The sequence below is a fragment of the Sycon ciliatum genome, chromosome 2 (genome assembly GCF_964019385.1).
Source record: "Sycon ciliatum chromosome 2, ocSycCili1.1, whole genome shotgun sequence".
In the NCBI taxonomy this organism is placed as follows: domain Eukaryota; kingdom Metazoa; phylum Porifera; class Calcarea; order Leucosolenida; family Sycettidae; genus Sycon; species Sycon ciliatum.
The window spans coordinates 16962898-16978957 of NC_088644.1; the positions used below are offsets into that span (position 1 = coordinate 16962898).

Sequence of the window (16060 nt, forward strand, 5' to 3'; positions counted from 1 at the left end):
TTCGCATTACTCCGTGCTACTGTCCTTCTTCTGTGCTGAGCGCTGTGTCTTTGTGAAGTTAGGTGGCTGGGTCACGTGGGTGACGGATGCCCCTGCTCATCCAGTACTGTGATAATGATAGCAGTCGCGTGTGTGCGGTTCCAGGCTGTTTGGCACACGTAACCACATTCATGCAGCCACTACTGCTTGGCACTGGTATGCATGTCGTCCAGGCGTGATTGACATATTGCCATCACATCACGAGATGCAAAGATTCAAAAATCTGCTCTTTTCCAACCAGGGAGTTGGTTGAAAGCCTGTCACGACTCCCGGTTTTCAACCAACTGACGTCTGACTTGTCGGGGACGGGGCCGCGCTTCTTGACGGATTCTGCGTTTCGTGAAAACGCTGGGCATGTCGACAGACAGGCAGTGCATGTGGCTGATAGTGATAGTGATAATTATGATGTTGTTGAGAATGAGAGTTCCACAAGTAAAAGTCGCGGAGTGCTGATCTGTCAACTCTCACAGTCTCAGCTGTGTCAAGCTCAGGACAGGAGTCAGGTGCGCAGGTGTGTCCTGATCCAGAGCAGTCGACCATGGTCGACACTCGACAGTACAGTACAGACGCATCGCACGGAATAATTAAAAAAAAATATTTCGTCGTGACAGTCATTGTTTTTGGACGTGATGATGCGTTTCCATGGAGCTGGAGCAGACAAGCGCGAGCTACAAACTTTTTTGTAGCTAGCTCGAGACGCACAAAAACTGGTAGTGCAGCACGCCAGCACTCAGCAGTTATCATGACATTGTTATCATGGTTATCTGGCCATCTTGACCATGTTGACTGCACCACGCACCATCATCGCATCAATCATCATGTAGATCTATGGTCACTATGGTCACCATGGTCACTTCAGTCTTCAGTACCCCCTTCAGTTAACTTCACTCTTCTTTTTTGGTGATTGATAGTTCCGCGGTACGTAGATCTACCTGGTCACAAGAAGAATCAATTTTTATTATTTTCGCGCTGTGATTCATGTGACTGTCGACTAGCAGTTTGCAGCGGGAATGAATGGCCAGTGAGCAGTGGGCCAGTGGCTGTAAAGTACTGCACATAAGCTGCGCTGAGTAAGTGCTGCCAGACCTAGAAAGACGCTAGCAAGGCCAAGAAGGCATTCAAGCAGTGCCGCTAGGGGGACAATGCCGATGTGTAGAAGAGGCGAGCTGGAAGGCATTCAGAGTTCCTGGCAGAAGCATATTGTTTGGACGCATGTACTGTAGGAATTAATGGTAAGTGCAGAGAATAGGCTGGAAACTAACAAAGCCATGCATGAGAAGTATATCTGCCAATGGGTACATGTTGATCATTTACCACACCCAAGGCATTTGAAATAGGCGTTGGGCAACTGGTCATCCACCTACACTGTGAACAATCTGCTGCTACGAAAAACATGCATTCACTGCTTACACTTACAGCGTTTTTTCGGAGTGTTAGCCGCACCAGGGTATAGGCCGCACGCACACACCTTTTCAGGCCTAAATTTCACATTTGTGTTGCCATTCGGAATATAAGCCGCACATCAGACTGGATTTTGGTCATCCGAACTTCGCATTACAATGCAATGAATATCAGATCAAACCAGTTTATTAGGTGCCTATGAAACACATCACCGGTGATTCAGAACTGAAATACAAGTTGAGTTTCAGACTGAAGTTCTTGCAAAAGTTTGGACATATGGGACAGTGTAGGAAATGAAATCTGAGAGTGAATGTCTGCTTTTATTGCCACAACTGACTGTGGCATACAGTCGACTTCTGATATAACGAACACCATCGTGCAGGAGAATTAGTTCTTTATAGCCGAAGTTCTTTATAACCAAAATGCACTCACACCATACAAGCAACACATCATGACTGGCATGTGACCCGTGACAGCATTATTGCACTTAGTTTAGGGGCCGTCCGTAAATGTCGATAGTTTTTACAATCCGTGAAATTTTCGTACCTGGGTGGTGGGTGCAGCCGAAATTCAAAGTAAATAAAATATCGATGACACGCGGACCTGGCGCCCAGTACTGCGTGTGCGTGGGTCTGCGTGCGTCGAACCACACGTACACGTAGATTGTTGCCTCCAAAAAATGTAGTGGAGATCGAAACTCTTGAAGCAAAAGAAAGAGGGAAGTTTGTCAGATATTATTCACAAGTATAATTATTGCACAATTATTCGAAGTATCACAATACCTGATTAATCCGGGTCAAGTCCAGCTCTTATTTGAACTCCACATCGAAGAATTGCTACATCGCCAATGGTTGGAACAGTTCCCATGTGGAGCGTGGCCTAACGAAAATGGCACGGCAGACTACTTTGTTTGGTACAGCTGCCTAACGAAAATGGCACGGCAGACTACTTTGTTTGGTACAGCTGCCAAAAAAGATAAGTTTTTCAAAGAGCTTGCCCATAAAGGGTATGATGTATTTGGAATGAGCTGAAGAGCAAGTGATTCTTGGACAACATTCCTGGCATAAGTCTGCCAAAATACATTGCTGTACTCTAGTTATGAATGACACGGTGAGCGTATGCCTGCGTGTGTATGGACTCCACCTACATTTATGTACATGTAGGTACAGTATATGATTGTGTCATCAATATTTTATTCCGTAAAAAGTAGGGGGGTGGGTGTAAAATTCACGGATTGAAAAAACTATCGATATTTACGGATGGCCCCTTACATGCTGTCTTGTGAGATATGGTTTGTGAGATATGGTTTGTTGTAAACGAAAAACTACTCGCTATAAAGGGTAGAACAGGGACATGGACAATGGTTCGCAATATCATAAAATTTGCTACATGCGAGTTCGTCACTTATATGTGGAGTTGACTGAAATTACAGTGAATATTTCCAGTCAACTGGCGAGTATACATAACTTTTGCTTAGGAGGCCTTATTGGCGTATACATTGAAAATTATTTTTGAAAAGGTCCATGATTAAAATAGAAGAAATCACATGGAAACGAGTTATGAAGCAACTATCCACGACTGTAACAAGATATTCTATTCTAATAATATTTACTGGCTCAGTATCCGAGTTCAAAGGTCCATGGATTTTTTTACCATTGTGTAGGCTCCCACTGTCCAAGGAACAACAATCGGTCCCGCCAGTCAGCCGGCCTTTCCCATTTCTGCCATCATTGTTGTCACGTCAGCTGTGTACATTCTAGCAATTGTACTGATTCTGCTGCTGAAGAAATGGTGCCAGGTAACATAGCCATGCTACACTGTGTTACTGTGTACTTAGATTGCAGTGATTTGGTCACTCATTGAACTCATGAACTGGTGACTGTAGAGTGGCATGAACAAGCGTAGGTCACCGAGAGTCTATTTGTTGTTTCAGCAGCAATGGGGTTGGTTGGTTGTTTGGTGTATTTTTCTGTGGGTAGGCATCCGAAGGCATGCATACCAAGATTGGCCCAACATTATGTAGATGACCCAGAGCACCACCATGCCCATGTCTTGCCTACATAGGCGCATGAGTCTGACAATCAGGCTCCACCAGGGTATCTGTCATCTAGTGGCAAGGCAATAGAGTCATGGCTTTTAACCCTTCGGCTACAAGAGTGACTACTCATACTTCTGAGGTGCCATGAACAAATCTCTGGCCTATACCATCTGTGTGTCCTCACATTCTGTTGGCTGTGTTGTGTTGCTATTCATGTAGAGTAAAGGCAAGACAATCTCCTGCCCACGCTGTCCTAAACTACCAGGGTGCTGTGATCATGAAGCATGTACGTCGGAGACCGGTACGTGTGCGCAGGCCGTGCAGTCTGTAGGCGAGGGCTGTGGCTGCCGGGAGACTCCCAAGTCATGCAAGGTGTGCTGGATACGCTACTGTCCGTCCTATGAGGTAAGACAGACATTGCCGCACAGTGTAGTTTGACCACTGGATACTGCTGTACAAGGCTAGTCATACCCAGACTGTACACTGGATACTGCTGTACAAGGCTAGTCATACCCACTGTACACTGGATACTGCTGTACAAGGCTAGTCATACCCACTGTACACTGGATACTGCTGTACAAGGCTAGTCATACCGTGAGAGTACACTGGATACTGCTGTACAAGGCTAGTCATACCCAGAGTACACTGGATACTGCTGTACAAGGCTAGTCATATCCAGAGTACACTGGATACTGCTGTACAAGGCTAGTCATACCCAGAGTACACTGGATACTGCTGTACAAGGCTAGTCATACCCAGAGTACACAATTTGATTGCGAAATGTTGCACAAGTAAGCAGTATTGATGCAAATGATATTTTTTTCCATTTTGCATTCAGAGTTGCCGCTGCAATGAGTTCCACTCGTGTGGTTGCTTCTACACGAAGAAAGGCAAGTTCACGTGTCCATGTCCCACGTGCCCGACAGAGTCGTATCCAGCGTGCCCGTCGTGTCCAGAGTTGCCCGAATGCCCGACATGCTGTGAGCCTTCTGATGAAGAGTTCCAGTGCCCTGAGTTCACTGTAAGTGCTGTTGCAATGTTGCATGGCATTGGGTAATGATGGACAAGAAATACAGTCTGGGGGGGGGGGGGGGTCTTAGTAGGTGTTCTGTCATGTGATACAGTATTATGCTCGAGGGCAGATAGTCCTGTCAAATACATTGTCTCAGAAGACTGTATGTGTCACTTTTTCACTCGAATAACTACTCATACGTATACATGTATATCTCTGATGTTCTCTGTGATGTGTTTGTTCCCTTGCCGCACGCAGTGTCCAACTTGCCCTGGATGTCCATCATTTCCAGAATGCCATTGCCAATGTCAAATGCCCCAGTGCGAAGCTATCAACTGCTTCTGTTGTGAGATTGTGTTGCGCCAACCTGGGGCTGGTGACAGTGTGCCTCCATCCAGAACACCTGCTCCAAGAGGAGCAAGTACACACGGTGAGAGTATCACACGGCGGTAACAATACAAGAAACAAAGCCGTGATTAGTCCCATGTAGGCTTTGCTCAGCTCAGCCTCGCCGCAAGCTAGAGTCACGTGGATTGGCTCCACTGCGAATAGAAAGGAGCGGCCGCGATATCACTTGGTGAAATTTTTACAATACCGCCTTGTTTGGAAGTGTTTACACTAAGAGTACCACACTGGAGCAGCGAGAAAGGGAAAGTGACTCACAACAAAAGTGTGATATCACGTGCACCAGCCCGAGATGAGGGCGATGTGACTCCAACAGCTTTGTTTCTATTCACAAGACAATATTTAAAAGATGTCCTCAGAAATCAGTTTTAAACTAGCATACCCAGTTCTGTATCCACACTCTATTTAGTCTGTTTTTCTGCAAAATTAATTGAGATTGCTTGATAATTCTGTCAAGATATGCCATCAGGTCTTTCAATCCCTGGTGCACATTATCACCATTATCAAGTTCTCAGCCTGGTAAATGCCGTATTTCCCACCGTGTGCCAATATCACTTGAGACGCCTAGTACTGTAAGTATACAGCATTGTGGCTGCTATGTAATTTTGGCTATATTCACAGTACTGACCCAAAACGCCTAAATTAAAACGCTTAATAAAAATTTTCACATTGTCTTTGGTGATGTACTAGTATTTATCGTGCCGAAAATAAATCGCTGCAAAAATGTCAAAAATCGTGAAATGCCCCAAAAAATTACAGGGCCGAAATTTTGTATTACAGTAAAAGCAGGTTTAAAGGGGAAGTGCATCGATTTTTCGAGTAGGGTCCAGAAGAAAGACAATTTGATATCGGTTCGAATGGCATATCTCTCGCTTCCATACGATAAGCCAAACTTGCCAAATCGCCAATTGTATACTCACGTTGCCATAGCGACCAGCGCAGTGATGACGTACGAAAGGCTTAGCTCCACCACAGAGAAGGTCGATTCACTGCAGAAATTGGTCATTTTCAATTAATATATGTGACCAGGCAGGCACAGTGGGTTGGTCAAAGACCATGATTGAGATACGAGAGGTACCTGGTTCAAGTCCTGCCTGGGAGCGGTTTTTCCAGCCGTGCTGCTACCCACAGTCAACTGGGAACTTGTGGCCAGGCACAAGGGGTACATGGATGCAGCTAATGGGGTCGCTTTCGGCACTTGTGCCAGTGGTTGTGAGACTTACCCACTCACCCCCACCGTTAGGCGCTGCATCTGCCGCTAGGGTTTATCGGGTGTTAGCGGCCGTCGTGAGTTCCCTTCGGGAACGGATACGATAATTTACTTATTTACTTACTTATTGTATTCACGAAGTGAAAGAAGGGCTGTGTTCAATGCTGTTAGTGCAGTGAACTGTTTATTAGTAGTCCTCTCGGTTGCGTACTGGGACGTGACACCGACAGGAGAAAGCTGGAGTGCGAAAACATCAGCAGACAAGCGGAAATAGTGACGAACAAAATGCTGAAATCTTGGTTGGGACGAATCAGACGTTCAGCATTTCCCCCAACCAAGCTCCATGCCGTTTGCTCTTTCCACTTCCTGAAGATGGATGTGATGCTTCCTGGCGACTCTCCTATCTCTCGTAACATCTTCTGAAGCCAGGTGAGACGACGGGTGGTGGAGATTGACGAATGAAATAATGTCGTAGGTTTAAAAGTTTGCTGAAAATGTCTCAGGAGAGATCGCGAATACCAAGCATCTTCTCCTAGAGGGACCATTTCCCAGGCACAGTCAGCAAAGGGAAATGTAGGAGAAGGCCGATAAACAGTTCACGGCACTAACAGCATTGAACACAGCGCTTCTTTCACATCGTGGATACAATAAGACAATCATGAAAATGACCAATTTCTGCAGTGATCGACCATCTCTGTGATGGAGCTAAGCCTTTCGTACGTCATCACTGCGCTGGTCGCTATGGCAACGTGAGTATACAATTGGCGATTTGGCAAGTTTGGCTTATCGTATGGAAGCGAGAGATATGCCATTCGAACCGATATCGAATTGCCTTTCTTCTGAACCCTACTCGAAAAATCGATGCACTTCCCCTTTAAGCAACCACCCCACGGTGCAAGCAAAAGCGGCCGTTAAAGCCAGGTGGTCTTTAGAACCAGGTCCCACAGTGTCTGTGTACAGCTGTCGGTGCGTGGAAAAACGGTCCTAAAGAGCAGGTGGTCGCTAAACCCAGAGGTCGCTAAACCCAGAGGTCGCTAAACCCAGAGGTCGCTTACACCAGGTTTTACTGTACTTGTATTTGTAGGTTGGCAACCGAAACCTCTCAAACCTCTCAAACCTCTCAAACCTCTCAAGATTGGTTTTGAAAACACCACTGGGCTCCTTGAAGATCACTCGGTGTTCAAAGTCTTGGGTTTGACAACGGGAAGGGAATGATTACCAGCGCTGTACATGATGTGTTTATACTGAGGGATGTATCATGCTAGTAGTACCGGAAGTGCTCTGGTGAAGACCATTGCCAGCTGCAGTGACAAATGAAAATGAGATCGACATGACTGATTGTGCTGACTCGAGGACATGGTGAAAACGACTATTTAGGTTCAAAGGGCTATTTATTGATTAGAAACTTACACGAAGAAACGTAAATGACGACATGGACACAATAATCTTAATAATGCAATGAATTACTTGAAGTATGTGCACTCATATCACAACCATCGGGACGATTCAAGTATTCCAGAACGTTTTCTTGTCACAATTATCAATGGAATTCGTGACTAAAGAGAATGATGAAACTACAATAGGATTTATACACTTGGAGTGAAAAAGAAAAACGAGGATACAAGAGAAGTAAGAAGAATAGCACAAACTTGGGAAAAAGTGCACTGGTAATAAAACGTGACTATACAGGTGAGAAATGATAGGAAATTCGGCAAGTGCATTGTGACAATGTACTTGAATCGTCCCGATGGTTGTGATATGAGTGCACACATAGCTTTATTCATTGCATTAAAACGAAAATGACTGTTTAATTTTTGAATAGATAGTGCTGTGCAGTAGGCATGATAGCTTAGCATGACAGAGAATGATGCAAATGTTGTGCAGTGGCACGTCACAGTGCTATTTACCAGAACAACAGCTGAAAAAAAAAAAGCCTGAAATCCATCAACAACGATGACCATGGTTGCTTAGTCGGAGTTGGAGCAAACCGTTCACTGACAAGACGAGCATGCAAACGAGACAACAACGACACAAAATGGTTGCCTTGTTGTGGTGAATGTAGTATGTAGCAAAAGAAGCTTGAATGCTTGTGCGGCCTGGGAAAGAAATAGCTCCGGACACGGTCACGTCAATGCATTACTTGTGCAGCATGACAAGCCTTATGCTAATGCCAACGCCACAACACTACAGGAACATATACTGACAGGAAACATGACGGCAAACAAAAAGAAATCCATACTCTTGGAACGCAATGCCAAATCAAAGCCATACTTGAAGCAACACAAATGCTATAGGTATACTCGAAACACAACCACATCAAAAACCAGTCGCAGACCAGACACAGTGACTGCTTGAGTGTAGGCAATTTTAGTCTCCAGGTTGGTAACAGATATCAGAGGCAATCCTGAGCTGATGCGCAGTGCCTGGCTACTCTTCGCTGCCATCATCCCTAACGAGTCCATCTACCATCTGGGATAGCTAGAAGAAAAAGACAAAATACAAAGCTCCGGACATGAAGAACTCGCCGGAATGGTGAGCCAAGGAAATATTAAATGGAAAACATGGAAAACGGTGGGACGCAAGTTATGTGTTAGAGTCCACCAACTAAACCAGATTTTGAACAGTCAGCTGTGCACAAGTTAGCACCAGACTGACAAGGAGTACTGAGACAATCCACGGCAAGGAAGTGAGCTTGAGCATTGCTCGATAGCGCTGACCAACGGCCTTCCAACTTTGGATGTTCATGGATATTAGTGATAATTCCAAGAATAAGTAATGAGAGGGAAGCTTCGCTTGATAAAATTGAGCCTCCCAGATTGGGCGGTTGGTGCTTTTCGTTGTCGAAATGTGGTTAGACCGTATTGCCCAATGGTCTTACCGTCGCGCTATCGTACCAAGCCGGCATTCCATTGTGCCTGGAAATGTAGCTTGTGGCCGGCTAGTGCAAGATTCCAAAAATTGCTTCCAACCCTTTCTTGGCAATGGTCATATGGGGATGGCGCAGGATTGGAGACTAAAAGTAGAATATTATATGAGATACATTTTATATATTTGGAACCATCATCAAACCCGGGACCTCCTTACTCCACCTCGCCGGGTCTGATCTCTCACAAGTATCATAAGATCCATGATGTCGCTCAAACTACAGATAATTATGTTGGGGGGGGGGGGGGGGGGGTTATCAACTTACGGAATAAGCATCATCAAACTCTGCACACGTCATCCTGGAGAAGTAGCTTAGGACTTGCAGTTCTTCGCCATTCTCCGTCACTGGCATTATGCGGTGTAGCGGACTGCCTCTCAAGTTGACTCTGCGGAGCTGTATGGGCAGCGGTGGCAGAGTGCGGTTCCCACAGGTCCTCCTCGCATGTTCATAACGGTCATACCCGGCCACTTCAGCAGGCTCCACTGAAATCTGAGCAGTGAACGGACACACACCGAGTAATGTAGATACTGTTGACATAATACTTATTATGGTGGTGCCAAACAACTTTCCACTATTGATTTGTGTAGTGGATTATAATTATTTCAATTCATGTCTGTTCTAGATAATAGTTCGCAGTACTTCGAAGTAGTAGTAGGTTCTTTTTTTTTTTTTAAATCCGCACATAGTGAGAGCAGGGGCGTAGGAGGGGTTTTGGAAGTGGTACGACCGAAGGTTGGCGCGGCCAAAGGCCGTTTTGGAGGGGGGTCCGGGGACCTCCCCCGGGAAAATGTTGTAAAAAAGACAAAAAATCCTGCGTTCTGGGACTGTTCAGTGTGCACGTGCAGTGGAGTCGAGTACACTAGGCTATAGTGTAGGGTACAGTACTCAATACGACTGCAGATGCATGGCAGATGCATGGCAGATGCATGGCAGATGCATGGCAGATGCATGGCAGATGCATGGCAGATGCATGGCAGATCTACGAGTACGAGTCTACAGTAGAAAAAGGTCTGATTCGCATATGCAACGCGTTAACGATGGATCCTGATTTTTTTATTACGGTTTTGCACGTTCCGGACGGACCACACTTTTCGAAAAGTGGTACGGCCATGGTCGTACCAGTCGTAGCGGGTGCTACGCCCCTGGAGAGGAACAAGTACTGGTAGTGTGGCTAATGGCATATGGTTAAAACGAGTGCAAGAATATCAGAGGGAGGTGTATGGGTGCTACACAGATCGTACTTCCAGAATGTTTGTCACAGCAAAAATATGCACCACCCTACAATAAACTTTGGAGTTTAGATCGGGTTGAATTTGGGGAAATCTGAAAATCCATCCTGTCTGGGCGTATTTGACGAAGTATAACATACCGCCGGCATGTATCCACATGTACTGGGTACTTACTACGCTAGGTCTCATTAGTAGATACTGACAAGAAAGGACCTGTAAGGCGCTCGCCCAGGACTTGAACACCACATCGGCAACACCTGCATGATGCCAGGCAGAAACGAAATCAGACAAACCCACGAGCGATTGGCCACCCTATAACTCCATGCTCATGGTTTTATCTAGAATCCAGGCCGACCAATGAAGGGAACAAGATAGGACAGACACCTGAGACAGATAGAGGCAGTGACCACGCAGTGACAGTAGGGCAGATTTCAAGTTACTTGCAATAATAATTATGTACCCTTTAAAATCGCAATGAAGCCGGAACACCCAACATACCCTTGCATCTTGGGTGCAAACGCATGTACTAAAAATTAACTTGAACTGTACATAAATATACAGAATGACCGTCCTACTCTAGGTGAGGAAGAACTGCGTGTACACACACTATGCAGCCTGCACATGCACATGCACTTCAAGACAAGTATTAGGACTGTACCAGTGAACTTGTCTGTAGCTGGGTTCACGAACATGGTGCTGCAACCACGGCGTACCTGGGTTGCAAAGAGACAGGCACAGCGTTCAGTGTTATACGACTACAGACTGTGCAAGGAACAGTGCATGCTGAGAGCTAGACAATCATGTGAAAACCTGCACCGAGTTCTGGATGGACTTCTAGTGTGTTCTCAGCTACAAAAATCTCCAAGGAATTTGGCTTATCAGCTGGACACTGTCTACAGCAATATTACAGATTTCAAGGCTTAAACCTGGCCGAAATCAAAATATTATACCAAGGGTCTAACAGTTCAAAGTTATTCGATTGAATAAATGGTAGGCGCTAGGAGTGGGCTTTCCCGACATCCCGGAGCTAGAGACCAACAACGAACAGTGTAGCTAGTGTTTCAGCTTCTTCTATTTGCTGTGAAAAGTAGTGCAGTCGACTCCACTTATAACGAACTCGCATATTGCGAATTTCGTGATAATATAGCGAATCCTTGTCCATGTCCCTGTTTGAACCCATACAAAATCGACCCCTTATAGCGAAACATTTTCACCAAATCTTGTAGAGCCGCATGCAAACCAAGTGCACTCGCACTGTCATGGGCCACTTGCTGCTTGTATATGTACGTATGGTGTGAGTGCACTTCTGTTATAACGAACTTTGGCTATAAAGAACTAATTCTCTTGCACAATGGTGTTTGTTATATCAGGAGTCGACTGTCTGTCGGCGATGTGTTCGCAGTGGTACTCTAGTGAAGCTGACTGTCGGCGATGTGTTCGCAGTGGGTACTCTAGTCGACTGTCTGTCGGCGATGTGTTCGCAGTGGGTACTCTAGTGAAGCTGACTGTCGGCGATGTGTTCGCAGTGGTACTCTAGTGAAGCTGACTCGTCAAGTTTTGCAGGCAGGAAGAAAAACGCTATGGAGAACATCCACAAACAGACAATGGAGATTACGAATTGCAACTGTCTGCTTCCTTGCCAGCACAGCCCAAGTTACTGGTTGAACGATGCGGCCCGTAAATCAAACAAATCTCACTTGGCTATATCAGATATCATATCAAATCCGCTTCCAAAGAAGTGAACCACCCAGGAGGAGAGCGTCAATGCATCAACTTTCTTATTGCAACACTAAATAGGATGACAGTCAGCTCACCTCTCCTATCTCAGAGAAGTAACTTTCAACATCCGACCGTGTTTTGTCCTGTGGGATATTGCGCACCAGTATACTGCAGGCCTGCACAGCAACAGAGCAAAGTTAAATACATGTATAAGCTATGACAAGAAGTGGGTCATCGTGAAATGTCTCAACATCTGCAGGTACAATGCAGTGAAACAAGCCATACAGTAACTCATCCAGTAGCAATGTTAACGGTACGAGCTGATGGAGGAATGACGTAGAACAGACTGACCTCATATTCATCATGTTGGTCCGCAGTGCTAAGCTGCTGCCCGGCCTGGATAGCCTCCTCATAGGGCTGTGTACATGCAGGGCGCTGATCAGGTTCAGTCAGTTGCAGACTGCTAACGTTAGTAACATTAGCAGGCAGTTCACTCGGACTGCCATGGGATTGTGTGCAGCATTGATCGGGGTCAGTTAGCCCAGCCGTATCAGCTGCAGGACTGGGTGAATAGGGACTGTGGTGCTGATTGCTTACATTCCATAGAACACGCCGATGATCCCTAGCTTGTGGTTTGGATGTCTTGACATTCCCCACAACTTCCACACGCTTTTTATCATCATACATGGTCAACAGTTTCAAAGAAGCAGTTGCAGATGTTATAGCTTCCACTCAGACAACTACCTGGTATGAACCATTCGGTAAAGAATCCTGCAAGTTTGATTGTGTCCTCTTTTGATGCTTTTCAGGTAGACTGTCCCATCACAATGTGATAGAAACTGAGAAAGTCTATATATTCACACGTGATGTTGAGAATAAAGTTCTAGTGTGGTGTTCACCTTGCAGAGACTTTAGCCTGGCATGTTATATATTCACAGTATCACAGGAGAATTTCTCGTGACTGGTAGAGTATGCATGGAAGCAAAGGGGGAAGATAGCGACAACTGTACTAGGCGAGGGACACTGCACGACATTCTACACGTGTAGGTTCGCCACACGCCTCATATTTCTACACCTACTGCTTTATGAAGTTGTCCATACATCCTAGATGACAGGATGGTGTGATGTACACTGAATGTATTTACTTGCACTCTAACCACACTAAGCACAAGTGCTTCTTGAAAAATGACAGCCAGAGGTAGATATTTCTGTCACCTTTAGGTTTCTACTGTGAAAAAGAAAAGAAAAAATGCCACAGCAATGGACATTTTACACCAACGCATGGTGTAGACCGTATGGTGATAAAATTATGACAATGACATTCGACCTGATATTGTGTCTGGAATGTTATTAGGAATAGCCCGGCCCCTAAATCTGACAAGACGAGCAATTTTAGAGGGCACTCCAACTGTCCTCATTGTAATTTTACGAATCCTATTGTGTAGTATAGCCTTTGGGGGCTCACAAATCCAGGCAAAGCACTATTTTGTCCTCTTCTTGCACTAAGACATTTTTTAACATGATGATTGACCGCACTACTGTCTGAGTAGTGTTTTAAAAGCAAGATGCAAAATGTCAATTCTGAAATGCGATGATCTTCATGCAAAAAGTCTTCATCACATCACACGAAGAGTCTTCAATGCACAATGCAAGGCACATCGCAGCAAAATCCTGCTCATACTTGTGTCACAGACTGTAAAAAAAACTGTACGTGAACTGGAGCACTTGTGTCATATGTGCCTGCCTTGTAGAAAGTGATGTGCATCGCTCGTTGCAGAAATAACATTAGTTGAACAACTTCTTTACATGGTTCAACTACAGTAACTTGTGATGGAACTGCAGCAACTTGTAGCACAGCATTTTGCAGAACATTGGACTCGTATCGCTCATTGCATCGCAGAAGTGATATTATGTATTGTGCTTCACAGTCAGACCTCTGTAGGACCAATACTATGGCAATGCTTTGATTAGCTCAGGCCCGGCGGAAGCAATTGTTCATTGGTCCGGCCAAGTTTTTTCGCCAGCACAGCACTTGCGCATGTGTGACACAACACAACGTCTCTTTGCTCATCGTACGTCAACCATATATGACGCCTGACAAGAGCGCTTCACCACTGTCTTTTTCCCAAATTCCCGCCGAGGAAACGCGAAGGAAGTGGTTGGGTGGACTGGCAGTTCTGGCACAGATATTTTGCTGGAAAAAGCCATAGCTGCTAAGCATGCACTGTATTAAAGCTGACCAAACAGCAAGAAAAATTTGAAAAACTACTTCGTTCAGTACAAGAATCTGAAGCACTCGACGAAAAACCCTCAAGACTACAAAATTTACAATGACTATGTTGAATCAAGAGTACATAAAAAAGGTTTACACACACAACAGAGGCGAAAGGCTAGGCTCTGTTAGCTGTGTAAAAAAGGTTTATGTACTCTTGGTAGAATCCATCATGGCACGTGTTAGTTTCAGGTCGCGCGACTCGCGCCACGGCACAGCCCCACAGACGTTAGGTCTACAGGCTACAGCTAACGTTAGCCCTCGATCAAGCGCGCACGCGTGCACGGCAAGATCAGAGCGAGATCGCAAGTACGCGTAGATCTACGTACATGCAATCGATGATCACAACATAACGTTACTGCGTCGTAAAAAAAGATGGTCGGTGGCCGAAAAGTTGGTCCGGCCATGGCCGGACCGACCGGAGCGGCTCCGCCGGCCCTGTAGCTTAGATTGTATGGCAGTGCAAAGAGCAGAATAGTACCTGAATCAGAGTGCATTACATGTATTTGTAAGTATGGCAAGGCTTCTGCACTCACCACCATCAGCTAGTACTAGACGTACTACACGTTCACTGTACATTCTCTCCAATGTCTGTGTGGTTGATACAGCCAGCGCTAGCAGTAGCAGTACTGCAGTCAGTGTAGATCTACACAGTGTATACAAAGAGAGACATCATCATACTGACCTTTACCTTACAGTTAGTAGTTGCCATGGTTACACTTCACAGCACAAAATTAATAATGTTGCGGCTGTGCATGACTGAAAATCCCCAGATCACCATAATAATTATTAGTATCTCCAGTGTCACCGGGTCCTACATGTACTTGCACGATTCCTGAGCTGACTGAACCCGTGGCATTGAGTATTTTGAGAGTCTAGGTGATCGAGGGATTGTGATAGCTCAGGGGGAAGTTAGGGGCTAGGAAATGACGCGTCGGTGTGCCATTGACACTCTTTTACTTCAAGTATATAATTATGTGCACTCCATGATCATGATGATTGACTGCACTGACTGAGACAATCAGTGACTGTAAAACAACCCTCGCGAGGCCTCAGGGCTAGCACATGGTTTACTACCAAGCCAGGATTGGCAGGAACACAACCCCTCCACTCCAGTCGACTAGTCCACCTCTTACAGTACTTCGTAAATTACAATGACATTATGTTACATGTAGTTGTCTTACTTTCGATTTCAATCCTTGCATGCAGTACGGCAGGTGTCCAACACAAGCCCCACTTATCAAGACTACCATCCTGACGATCGACATCAGCATCAAGATGACTATAGTATTATAATAGATAAGTGAAGGGCTGAAGCCATGAAGGCACAGTGACAATGTGTCAAAAGAGACATAAAGTTGATGAACAGCTACACCCTGGCAGTGGGCCTGGCCCTGCGATTATCGGGTGCACTCGCGCTATCTGCCCTCAAGTGAACGCGGAAACTAAGAAAAAGGATCCGATCGTGATCGTGCTCGACCATAATTCCACGCTGCCTGATCAGACCTGGGCTAGCGAGCAGATGCTAATGACGTAATGTTGAATAGGTAATATTGTAACTGTCGTTATGACTGAATCCTGGCTGAAGAAGGTGAAATGCAAACATCACGGTGGAAAAATGAATGTGACAGTGCCGTCAAGCACATACGATTTTTATTTACCATGTTTACGCACAGGGCTGAGCTGAGGCTACACAGTCACTGCATGCATGCTTATGCATGTCAGTGGCATGCAATCTTCTGTCAGAGTTCTGACTTTGTACTTCAATCTTTCAAGTCATATCCATACAAAATAAAACAATGTCGAACT

At 45.4% G+C, this 16060-nt stretch overlaps 2 protein-coding genes across 5 annotated transcripts; one reads left to right on the forward strand and one right to left on the reverse strand.

Moving 5' to 3' along the window:
• The first annotated feature begins 1026 nt into the window (after window positions 1-1026).
• LOC135810762 (keratin-associated protein 5-9-like) lies at window positions 1027-5397 on the forward strand. The gene is made up of 5 exons (XM_065324221.1): window positions 1027-1271; window positions 3104-3238; window positions 3698-3883; window positions 4317-4499; window positions 4749-5397. The coding sequence occupies exons 1-5, from the start codon at window positions 1269-1271 to the stop codon at window positions 4941-4943; spliced, it is 702 nt and encodes a 233-aa protein (XP_065180293.1). The 5' UTR covers window positions 1027-1268; the 3' UTR covers window positions 4944-5397.
• A 2080-nt stretch (window positions 5398-7477) lies between these two features.
• On the reverse strand, window positions 7478-15776 carry LOC135808976 (uncharacterized). 4 transcript variants are annotated; one of them, XM_065322231.1, is made up of 7 exons: window positions 15436-15776; window positions 14788-14897; window positions 12075-12155; window positions 10919-10973; window positions 10435-10517; window positions 9296-9520; window positions 7478-8583 (listed from the first exon to the last, which is right to left on the reverse strand). In XM_065322231.1, the coding sequence occupies exons 2-7, from the start codon at window positions 14791-14793 to the stop codon at window positions 8533-8535; spliced, it is 501 nt and encodes a 166-aa protein (XP_065178303.1). In that variant the 5' UTR covers window positions 14794-14897; window positions 15436-15776; the 3' UTR covers window positions 7478-8532. The 4 variants fall into 4 exon arrangements, with proteins under 4 accessions (XP_065178303.1, XP_065178302.1, XP_065178301.1 ...); XM_065322230.1 differs by lacking the exon at window positions 15436-15776 and having other exon boundaries at window positions 14788-15205; XM_065322229.1 differs by lacking the exons at window positions 14788-14897; window positions 15436-15776 and adding an exon at window positions 12577-13514.
• Window positions 15777-16060: the final 284 nt, after the last annotated feature.

Excerpts from the sequence above, each read along its gene's own strand:
- LOC135810762 (XM_065324221.1), top strand. Across the intron at positions 3,239-3,697 it reads TGCTGAAGAAATGGTGCCAG|AGTAAAGGCAAGACAATCTC; the intron begins GTAACATAGCCA and ends CTATTCATGTAG. Across the intron at positions 4,500-4,748 it reads TCCAGTGCCCTGAGTTCACT|TGTCCAACTTGCCCTGGATG; the intron begins GTAAGTGCTGTT and ends TGCCGCACGCAG.
- LOC135808976 (XM_065322228.1), bottom strand. The coding sequence starts at position 12,666 with ATGTATGATGATAAAAAGCGTGTGGAAGTTGTGGGGAATGTCAAGACA. Across the intron at positions 10,974-12,074 it reads ACTTCTCTGAGATAGGAGAG|GTACGCCGTGGTTGCAGCAC; the intron begins GTGAGCTGACTG and ends TTTGCAACCCAG. Across the intron at positions 9,521-10,434 it reads TACTAATGAGACCTAGCGTA|ATTTCAGTGGAGCCTGCTGA; the intron begins GTAAGTACCCAG and ends TTCACTGCTCAG.